Raw genomic sequence first — 12,083 nt, 5'->3', positions numbered from 1 at the left:
CGGTATATTAGGAACAAGAGAACGATGTAAGGGGTGTATGGAGTTTGTAAATAAGAAAGTTGGAGTCCTTTGTTATATTTTCATGAAGTTCAGTCGGACTACAAGGAATAACATAAATCCCGATCGTTGACACTGATGATTCTGGAAAAAAGTGACCACGAATTGGTCTGTATCTCCTCTTTATATGACGGCGGTCTGTAAATAATTGAGTCTGGACCAGACAATCCAGTGATTGATCTACGCAATTTAGATACAGTGACATGCATCAACCAAGTCAGCGAGTCTGACCACCCGATCCCTTTAGTCGCATCGCATAGTCGCCTTTTACGGCAAGTATGGGTTGCTGAAGACCTTTTCTACCCCGGATCTTCACGGGTCCCGAGTATGATACAGATGGGGGCCACCCAGGCCCACGTTGCTCGAACTTTTGGGGTTGCTCCCGTGTTGCTGTAACTACCCTGATGCAACGTTACACAGACCCAGAGTAACTACGCCCAATGAAGACCGGTGTTTGCGTACTTTGCATCTCCGGAATCAATTCTTGACAGTGACGTCATCAGCGACGAATGACTTTGGGCGTATGGTAAGTCGACACACAGCGCCCAGGCGACTCAGATCTCAAGGGCTTAGGGCTTACAGTCCTTACAGAGGACAGTTATTGACAGCGCTACACCGTCGTCAGAGATTGAGATGTGCCCGGGCTGTATTTCGTTGGCAGCGATGTGACCAGCAGAGGGTCGTTTTCAGTAATGAAAGACGGTTATGTCTGTTCAGATCTGATGGAGGAGAGCGTGTTTACCGCTGAAGGGGAGAACGAACGCCTGCATGTTTCGTTCAGGAAGTCGTGTCGTATTGTGGAGGGGATGTTTTGTGGGGAGAAATGTGTGGGCAGGAAAGAACACCACTGGTCATCGTTAACGGAACTTTCACAGCTCAGCGTTACATGGATGACATTGAGCGTCCGATTGTCCTAAGATTTCTACAACAGCTTCCACGCACGACAACGCCAGACCCCATACAGCCCGAATTGTACAGAACTACCTTTCAACCAACAACGTCAACGTGTTGCCATGGCCTGCACGCTCCTCCAGACATGTCCACCTCTGGAATGTCATGGATCGTCTTGTTCGACAGCGATCAGATCCTCCAGCCAACCGACATAAAGTGCCCCAGACCCTCCAAGAAAAATGGCGACGTATCCCACGTGACGTCATCAGACGACTGACTTTTTCTGTGCGCCGGAAAGTTTTTGCGTGTCTTGTAGCAGGGGGTGGTTATACACACTATTAATGTGACGTGTCATTGAACTTGAAAGCTTGGTTTGGCTACCCAACCTCAATTCGGGCAACTGTCATGCCAATATCGGATGCTGTGTGATTGTCATTTTAAATGCTGATTTTGTTGAGATTTTGATCTTTTCAATACATTTTACTTCATGCATCTATCTTTTAGTTTTAAACTAAAGTGATTTAAAACTATGGTAAAGTGTCTTTTGGCCGTCAGTTTATGTATGTATAGTCAGGTTTGGTGATAAAATATGCCTGATAACATACTTGGTTCACTCGTCTGAAACACATCTGGTGGATACAGGCTCACAATTGGTCCCTAGAAGTCTATGCTGGTCTTAAGAGGCGACGCAAACAATCGGGAGTGCAATCTCGTTGACCCGGCGTACATCGTTGCTCATAATATCAACCACTGAATTGTTTTGTCCAGGCTCGATTATTTACAGGACGCCGGCATATAGCTGGTATATTGCGGAAACACTCCTGATTAGTCACATCTTCCCGAGGCAAGCGTGTCCACTAGCCTATATATCAAAGCCTTGTGGAAACAAGACTTTGATAAAAAGGCTAACTGATGCTCTTGCCTCGGTAAGATGGATAACTCACAGAGCCTTCCATTTATAACTAAGAGGTCCCCTGTCATGAATTTATCCCTGAGAACAGGACCATTGTTTTTTTCAAAGAGGCCGATCGTGAATAAATATTCAAATAGATTCAAATCGACCTCAGATCATATATAATACATATGTTTTACAGACGTGTCCACGTGTTATTCTTTTCGCTCTACATATGACATATCTGGATCCTAACTGTTGTTCACCCCTGTGTTTAAAGTACCGTACCACCCCACTGCCCCTCAATAATAAAATAAAAGGTTACTGGTATAAGGAGAAAAACTATTAATCTGATGGTGATATTTATAGTATTAAAAACTAACAGACCACTGTAACAGAATTGGAAAAACACCCCCGCGTCGTAAGAAAACTAACTGTCGTCTGCCGTGATAGAGTGGCGTGGGAGGTCAGGTAAGGTGCACCTCGGTGTGTGCTTCACACGGCTGCTGTTCGTCATCATGTGAGATGTCGTGACCGCCAATCCGTATGTGTGGGCGTCAGAGCGTCAGAACATATAACTATCCGTCGCGTGGACAAACATAGACTCACATCAGTGTTTCTCTTTGTTTCAACCTGACATGTTGTCCAAAGTTTATAGTTCATGTTTTTAGTGTTCCGAATGCAATAAATAAACATATGCTGCGTAGGTATGACAGTTTATATATTTTAATTACAGCTACGTCCGTGTATAGACGATTTCACGCGCCCTGTGGTATTGTTGACATAATATATCATTGATGACTTAAGACAGACGTAACTTTTGACGTAAGACAGACGTCACTGTTGGCGAATCGTGCAATGACCATATTCATTACTTCACGTCACCAGAATACGGTGTAAATCGTTTATTATTACCTACATGGTCTAAATATGAAGTGTAATATCGCTTTGATATTTGCACAGTGTGCAATTAGTGATTTCGAAGCTGGTCAGTTTAACAAAGATCAAAGCTCGGAACTTAAAGTATTAATTTCACTCGTGACATATTTTCCGTAATCACTCGTACCTCGTGGGTTATTCTATAAATGTTTAATGCGGTTCACAAAGAAATACAGGCGTATGTTTTGTTTTTAGTCGAATTGGTCCTGGGAAATAAAACAGTTCCGACTCGTTACCTAAACCAGTCATCTTGACGATAATATTTATTCATTAAAGGCTTAATTACAACAAATGTCATTTAAGATGTTAATTTTAAGTGTGTATGTGTATTGTCAGACATATAACAGTGTTCTGGGGCACAGGTGGCCCAGTCGTCTGAGGCGCCGCGATTCGCTGTGCAGAGTTGCGTCCCTTGGGCACGCCAGAAACCTATGGTTATAGGTTCGAAACCCGGTTCGCCCTGATTATATTTCTAGGTTTGTCAGCACCATACCCCTGCTCGTGGGTTTCACCGAAGTGGTAAACGTCTGAGACCTGCATCACTTCGGGCTTTCCTCCCACATTAAGCTAACACGCCGTGATATGACTGGAGTACTGTTAAAAGCGGCGTTAAACACAACTGACTCACTATAACAGTGGATGGCTATGTAGTTGTATCAGCTGTTATAGAGAAATGTGTGGTATGTGCTTCATGACACCAAGGCAATAACCTTAATCATGGGCCGTCTTTAATGGTGTTTTCCAAGAGACTCATCGACCTATAGTTTCACTTTCCACAACAATAAACAATGGCGGTTCTGGGGCAAAGGTTCCAGTTATCGAACTCTTAACTTCAGTGGAGTGGGAAATATGGTGGAAAGTTTAGATTGGGTGATTTTGACAAACATGCAGGGTTTTTCACAAATGTATTTAAAAATACTTTTGTTTCTGGTTCGTTATTTGCAACAACAACCACCATCCACAACCTACAACCCACAACCCACAACCCACAACACTCGAATAACCATGCATTGCTGACGACAGACTTTACTCCAAGCGGAGCTCGAGTTGAAGTCATGAGATTCATTATCGGAGAAACGTGCATGCATTAGGTATTTCGGTGCGCTCTTACACAAAACATCCCGTTCAGCTATAATGAATCATAACACGGTGTCAGCCCAGCCAGTACAGCCTTACCACATGTCCTAGATTACAGGTAGGTGACACTGTCAAGGTCACGTGTAGCCAGGTGGGACAGTCTGACACATGGGAACACGGTAATCACACCCACGAGACAATGTCACGTTGTAAATATGTCAGTCATGTAAGTACCTGATACCTCCAACACTGTCTGACTTAGCGACGGTATACCGGCAATCGAGGAGTCGGTCTCCTTTTAACGTTATTATTATCATCTGTTTTTTAATAAAGTAATTGTTTTATCATTTATATAAAAAAATGTAACAATATTGATAAGAATGAGTGAGTTGAGTTTAGTGCGGATTTGAACAGTATTCCAGTTACATCAGGGTGTGTCAGCTTCCTGTGGGAGGAAAGCAAGGGTTGATCATGTCTCAGAAGTTTACCACTTGTTGAACCCAAGTACACAGGTATGGTGCTGACAAACCTAGTAACATAACCAGGGCGAAACCGGATTTGAACCCACAATCATAGGTTTATAGTATGATAAAGTCTGCATGGCGAATAAACAACAAAAACATCACTATTGTTTGTTTGTTTGTGTTTAACGCCGAACTCAGCAGGATTCCAGCTATACGACGGCGGTCTGTAAATAATCGAGTCTGGACCAGACAATCCAGTGATTGATATCATGGGCATCGATCCACGCAATTGGGATGTATGAGGTGAGGTGAGGTGAGGTGAGGTGAGGTGAGGTGAGGTGAAATGGGGTTTGACTTCGCGTCCAAGAGTATTGCACTTATATAGCGACGTGCATGTACGTGTGTGTGTTTGTGTGGCTGCTTGTACTAGTCCGGACTGATGCCGATTTGTAGTGCTAGCTCACTGAGATACCATGCCGCAGTTTAACATGAATACCCCACTCAGACACAGTATACTGACTCCGAGCCGACCAGTCCTTGTTCATCCGCTCTCTGGGCGGACGCTCTACCACTAGACCACGGAGGCGGTCCCTGGATGTATGATTCCCATGTATGTATGTCACTTGAAAACCATTGTCTACGGTGCTGCGATCCCCTGAGCAGAGTCCCTTTGGCATGCCAGAAACCTATGATCGTGGGTTGGAATTCCACATTCGTCCAGACCATGTTTCTAGGTTTATTGGTACACTGAATCATACCAGTGCTCGTGGATTTCACCAAATGCATCACACTGGGTGATGCCTCACAAGTCTGTAGAAAACAGTTCAAATGGGATCTTCCACACACAAGCAGCCATTGGTGCCCTGTACAAATTATTGCCTTTTAACACCCCAATATCTCCTCTCCTTGGGTGTCCTATTGGTGTGAATGAAGATGAAGATGCACCCGAGCCTTCCCCCCAAACACTTGGACACAGGATTGACCACAGCAGTTTTGTATCAGTGCATGCCAATTTTGAAAAGTCTGCACCCACGGTCCTTAGGCAAGAGAGTTAACTAACTTTTAAAGCCTAGTTTTGACTACAGTGAGTTAACTGCCTTGCTTCAGGACCACTGGAACAAGCATGTGAATGTTCAAATTCACTGGTCCAGTGGTTCCTGAGATGTTTATTACATCTATCTAACAAATAGGCCATGACATAACGCTTGACTGTCAGGTGAGCTAAAAAATCAATATCTTGGTCAAACAGTTTTCTATGAACTGTACTATTCAATATGATGGTATATGACTGAATTGTTGTGTCAGCATTCACCTACCATAAAAATAAATTGCAAGTGATTCTATGGTAATTGATTGTCTAACCAAGCAATTATTTTTTAAGTTTATGTTTCAATAAAAGAAAAAATAATTAGACAGTGCCCACTAGTAGACTACTGTTTCCTGATTGGCTGATAGCAGTCAGGGCTTGGGTTGCATAATGTTGCTGGATGAGTGAGTGTGTGAGTGAGTATGGCTTTACGCCGCTTTCAGCAATATTCCAGCAATATCATGGTGGGGGACACCAGAAATGGGCTTCACACATTGTACCAATGTCGGGAATGGAACCCGGGTCTTCTACGAGCGAACGCGTTAACCACTAGGCTACCCGACCGCCCTGTTGCTGGATGAAGTCACCCAGAATTGTTGCAGGTTGTGACGTTATTCTTGTTGACTTTTTTATATATCAGAAATGACTTCGAAATGTTTTTGTCTTAATAGAAGAGTATCAACACAAAATTGCATAAAATACACAGTGCAGATCTCCACGGTTTGCACAAGAGTTTTATAGTAAGTACTCCATAAACGTCAAAACATATAGTCAATTCTTGCTTTAACACAAGACATATAATTGCATTGAATTGTTTATTTTGAGATTTTCAGAAAATATTTCTCATACAAGTCTGTACAAATATTTACATGTAATGGGACGACATTTACCAACATCATTAAAATCAGATCTTTTACTCCGATACGATACCTCTCTGTAAAAACACCCGAGGACTCCTCCATGGGAGATCACAACAGAATATGCTCATCTGAATGTTGATTTGTATGGAGGTTTTGGGCTGATTTAAATGTTCCTCCTATGGAAGTGTCCCACATCTTCTCGCAGGGAGGTATTGAGTAACTATCCGGTTTCAATGAGATTGAACTTTTACAAAACAACTTTCCCGTGTACAGAATGAGTGGTCTTTAGAACTCACATACAAACTTCATAGTCACTCACACAAAATGTTCATAAACACATAAAATCATAAATTTACATGGAATAAGCAGACGCAAAGCACAAAAATGTAAAAGGTTATCCAGTCACTGGACAACTATGTTACCAAAGGCTGTAATCCACAATTTAAGACTCCTGGTATTCTGATGCAGTGAGTGAGTGAGTGAGTGAGTGAGTGAGTGGGGTTTAATGCCACTTTGAACAGTATTTCAGTTATATCACGGCATGTCAGCTAACGTGAGAAGAAGTGTGCTCTTTGACATTTACCATTTAAGTGAAACCTACGAGTACAGGTAGGTGCTGAGAGACCTGGAAACAATAAGGTCGGACCAGTATTCAAACACACAAGTTTTCTTGCACATCCAAGGGATACCAGATATCTTATTCTCACAAGCTTTCATTAAACTCCACAAGTCAGATTCATATACACATGAGTTACAAAGCCTTTAACAGTACATATTGTCCAATGTGTAGCACGTGTTCCAATCAAAACTTCCATTCTAAGATGAGACAGAGCACAGTGGGATCAGATGTCAGTTCTACAGCAGGAAATACAACTTGTTAGGTCCATAAGGTTCTAATCTGCTTTGGCTATACCAACAGGTAATATTGACGTACGTATAAATCATTAGAACATATCATTTGGATACAGTACACAAACAAAGATTTCAAGGGAGCAAGAGAGTCAGTTGGGTTTGATGTCACTTTTAACAGTATTCCAGTTATGTCATGGCGTGTCCGCTTAATGTGGGAGGAAAGCCCGAAGTGATGCAGGACGTGGATGTTTACCACTTTGGTGAAAGCCAGACCTATGGTTACGATGCTGACAAACCTGGGAACACTCAAGGGAGATAACTAATAACAGTAATATTTACAGTGACCAGACAAGTTTTTGGTGACACCAGGGGGGTGGGGGGAGACTTCACATTTTTAATAAACAATGCTTCAGAGGTGAATGTAGCCACCATGTTGGCATGAAACAATCGCAGTTATGAATCAGCCAATAAATAGGTGTTGACTAAATGGATTTGCCAGACATGGTCATTTTTGAATGATTAAAACATGATACTAGGACCATCAGGTCTAGAGTGAAGCAATGTTACATGTATGCATGTTCTAACAGGCATTCACTGAATCCATACAACTGACATTTAGTTTTAAAGAGAAAACTGTGATTCTCAGCACTGCTCACCAATTGGCTCGACTCAAGTCTTACAGGTCCCCTAGTTATAACGGGTACAGTTGGGTTTAACACAGCTTTGAACTGTATTCCAGTTATTCACTGCATACAGGTTCCCGAGGTATAAGGGGTACAATTGGGTTTAACACAGCTTTGAACAGTATTCCATTTATATCATGGCATACAGGTCTCTGATGTTTACCACTTTGGTGAAATCCACAAGCATGGGTGTGGTGAGTGAGTTAGTTGGGTTTAACACCGCTTTTAACAGTATTCCAGTTATATCACGGCGTGTCAGCTTAATGTGGATGGAAAGCCCAAAATGATACAGGTCTCAGACGTTTACTACTTCAGTGAAACCCACGAGCAAGGGCATGGTGCTGACAAACCTAGAAACATAATCAGGCAGGGTGAACCGGGATTCGAACCCACAATCATAGGTTTCTGTTGTACCCAAGGGATGCAACTCTGCACAGCGAATCACGGCGCCTTAGACGACTGGGCCACCTGTGCCCCCTACCATGGGTGTGGTGCTGACAAACCTAGACAAGGATAATCAGGGCGATGTAGACGACAAAAGAATGTATTGGCATTTCAGTGGGTATGTCTTTATGTCCCTTTCACCAATATTCTGTTGATTTCACAATTTCGTATCAGTGGCGTAACGATACATTTTGTACCTGTTACTATTTGTACCATGATACAAGTGAAATGATACATGTTCTGATACACTTCTCAAATATGTTCTTTTTCAATTTCCATAAGACTGGGTGACTAAACTTATTACTTACAACAGAACAAAATCTTTACTTAACAAGCATGTTTTATTTCAACATGACTGTCTGTTGTTCAGAAATGACCTTTGTGGACCGACTGATGAACCTGAACTTCACATTCATGATTTTCTTTAAAATGGTCAAGTTTGGCATCATGAGTTCTTGCATGTTTGTTTCATATACACAGTCTCACATCATGGTATGTTATCATAGTAACTGTACCGCTGCACCACTCTATATTTGTCATCAGAGAAAACATATTGGTGTCATTAAGTGAGTTAAAATTTAATGTTGACTCATCATTTTTCCAGCTATGTACATTTAAGTTTGAGATCTGAAGACCAACTGCAGACATTCAGTGTCACATCCGTTAAAGATCAAATTGTCTTAGAATATAAGAGATAAACCTACTAAGACTTGAAGTTTGAGGTATGTTATCTTATATTGATACCTCTCAATTACAAATTTGAAACTTGTAAAATCAGTTATCAATTGAATCGAGTAAAATCAAACTAAAATAACATGATCCTTCAAGTCTTAATATGTTTATCTCCTGGACCCACTTGCACAAAGCGATCTTAGCGCTAAGATGACCGTTACTCCCCTACTTTAACATAGACTTACGACAGTCTTAGCGCTAACATCGCTTTGTGCAAGTGGGCCGTGGACTGTTTGAAGTAGAATCATCTATTGTCATGTTCTTTTCTTCAAAGATCCATGGGTTCAATAAAGCTTTGTATTTTGTTGCAAGCAGGACAGAAACAAAACTGTATTTTACCAAACAAACAAAACACAAAATCACACTTAAGATGTGGTTATGGGTGAGTGAGTAGGGTTTAACACCACTTTTAACAGTATTCCAGTTATATTGTGGCGTGTCAGCTTAATGTGGGAGGAATGCACGAAGTGATGCAGGTCTCAGACGCTTACCACTTCGGTGAAACCCACGAGCACGGGTATGGTGGTGCTGACAAACATAATCGGAACAAACCTGGATTCAAACCCACAATCATAGGTTTCTGGCGTGTCCAAGGGACGCAACTCTGCACAGCGAATCGCGGTGCCTAAGACAACTGGGCCACCTGTGCCCCCAAAATGTGGTTATGGATATTGATTCAAGTGAGTGGATTTCGATGCTGCTATTAGCAATACTCCACCAATATCCAGGACTGGAACCAATAACTTGACATGATAAACGAAAGCTTCTACACTAGGTTACCCTACAGGTATGTTCTCTGGGGCTTTATGACAGGTTTGGTCATGTTATGTTTTAGAAAACGTCAGTTCAAAACAAGGATAATAGGAGTATATCATGTCTTGGTCAAAAAGGATCCCAAATTTCAGAATAAAGAATTTTTTCAAAATGTTAACCTACTTAGTTTCTGTAGCAGCCCTAGTTACTTTACTATGTGATGTATCCTTTCAGAGAGTGTAGATTGCCTGGAGAAGTATTATAGTATGGTAAAAATAGATATCAGCATTCTATTCTATAATACATTATTATTATGAACATCTATGGCAAAATTTCAATTGTGAAGAAATGTAGATATTCAGGTTGTTACTGTAATAACGAAGTGATTCCATGGCATTGGATTGGCTAAAAAGCAAATTCTTGTCGCGTTAAAAAAAGGCAACGCCCACAAGCAGACTACTGATTCCTCATTGGCTGATAATATAGTGGGCTTTGAAGACAGGTGGGTGGCCACAAGATGTCACTGAGTTTGTATTGGTCTCCATGTACAGTTTTTTGTGTGATAATAATTAAATAAAGAGTCTGTGAAATGCTATTGTTGAGTTATATAGAAGAATCAACTTCAATGTTGCTTTGCGTTTATCAGGTGTAAACGTAAAAAATGCTGAAGTCAATTCAAAATTAGCTCTGCTTGTTTTTAATCTATATGGCAGTTGCATGATGGGACAGACCAGGCATGTGATATCAATGAAAGCACTAATGTGTACACGCAAAGATGTTTTGAAGACAAAGAAACACTACGATGCACATCACTACGGCAACAACATAAGCAGCAGACAATGTCTGCAAACACATTCGCAGAAGGAACAGTCTCACAGGATAGTAAATACTGTAGTCATTTGATAACGCCCTTTTTTCATTTATACTTAAATGATTTAAAAAAAAAATAAAAGGTCAAATAGAACCCCGATAGCAAGAATAGAACAAACAAGTCATCGGGATCTCTGTATATTATGATACAAATCTCTCATGCTGTAGTTTTTCATGTCAATGTTCATTCCAACTACCACAGGTACATCATTCAGCCATTGAACCGACTGTCATTCACACAATCCCATATACACAAGTGCCTGCTGGTTCGATGGATCCCAGCCCAGGCCCAGAATGCATTTCACCATCCATGGAAAGGTATTTGGTCGTCATTGGTTCGATCATCACACAAAAGAACTTCTTCTTTTATTTGGACGGGTGACCAGTCTTATTATTGGCTGTCACATTATCTGAGCCTGGATTGGCCGTGTGTAGCCCACACTCACGCTTCCTGTCGATCAAGGGGCAGATAACTCTGCAGCACTTTCAGGTTATAGTTTCTCGTTTTTGTGTCGTATCACAGATCATCAGCTTGCCCCCTCCTCCTCCTTTTTCTTCAATTCCAAAATCAAATCACGGATTTCATCTCGTTTTTTCAACACTATTTCATCCTTGAACCAGTTTTTTAAACTTTTCATCGGCAGTGAGAAGTCCATGATTGGATCCTGGAAAGAGAAGAACAGTTTGCTGCACAACACAAGTCTGGGGACTTACAAATTGAAAAGACTGTCATAAATCTTCATCATCTTCTTGTGTTTGTTTATTTGTTGTTTAACGCCAGACTCAGCAATATTCCAGCTATATGACCGCCGTCAGTAAATAATCAAGTCTGGACCAGACAATCCAGTGATTGACATCACGGGTATCGATCGACGCAATTGGGATATGCTGACATGCATCAACCAAGTCACTAAGCCTGATAACAGGCCTAGCCTGTTAAGTAATGTCTAGGTCAGACAACCAGCCTGTAATAGTCAGGTCACATATTTTAGCCATCCGCTCCTCATCAGTCCGTTCTTATGACTGACTTGTCGCTAAATGGTTGAAATATTGCTGATGCAACATTAAATTTAAACTCACTTACCCAGTTCTGACAAATCAGTCTACAATGACGGTACTACGACATGAAATGAACCAAATCACTGAGACTGACCACTGATCCATTTCTCCTCATACACAAGCACAGGTTGCATGGGACCTAGTCTAGCCCGGAATCCCTACTGCTGTTTCTATAATGAACCTGACCTTGAAGAAGCTCTCCACATACTGCAGGAGGTAGACACCACAATCAGAGTAGTTGGTCTGTTGAGGCACTTTGACAAACCCTCCCTTCAGCTTGTCCTTCACTTGCCGCTTCTCTTTCTTCTTTGTATCCCACTCAACTTGTAGGTAGCTGGAGGAAAGCCATTTAATTATTAGCAAACTAAACTCAGGAACCACACGAGAGACATCTAGACTTAAAGTGATGCGGAGGAAAACCAT

The 12,083-nt window shown here is 41.6% G+C and overlaps 1 protein-coding gene across 2 annotated transcripts in view; it reads right to left on the bottom strand.

Moving 5' to 3' along the window:
* Positions 1 to 6,268: 6,268 nt before the first annotated feature.
* Positions 6,269 to 12,083, bottom strand: part of LOC139474100 (uncharacterized) — a 29,394-nt gene continuing 23,579 nt past the window's right edge. For both annotated transcript variants that reach the window (XM_071256968.1, XM_071256969.1), the window contains 2 exons: positions 11,847 to 11,994; positions 6,269 to 11,266 (listed from right to left, as the gene is read on the bottom strand). In XM_071256968.1, coding sequence (XP_071113069.1) covers positions 11,129 to 11,266; positions 11,847 to 11,994 — 286 coding nt within the window. In that variant the 3' untranslated portion in view covers positions 6,269 to 11,128. The remainder of the gene's footprint in view (positions 11,267 to 11,846; positions 11,995 to 12,083) is intronic.

Source organism: Haliotis cracherodii, unplaced genomic scaffold (genome assembly GCF_022045235.1).
Source record: "Haliotis cracherodii isolate W230 unplaced genomic scaffold, xgHalCrac1.p SCAF_3, whole genome shotgun sequence".
NCBI classification, from domain to species: domain Eukaryota; kingdom Metazoa; phylum Mollusca; class Gastropoda; order Lepetellida; family Haliotidae; genus Haliotis; species Haliotis cracherodii.
Note: the sequence above shows the minus strand (reverse complement) of the source record. Positions and strands in the feature narration are given on the sequence as shown.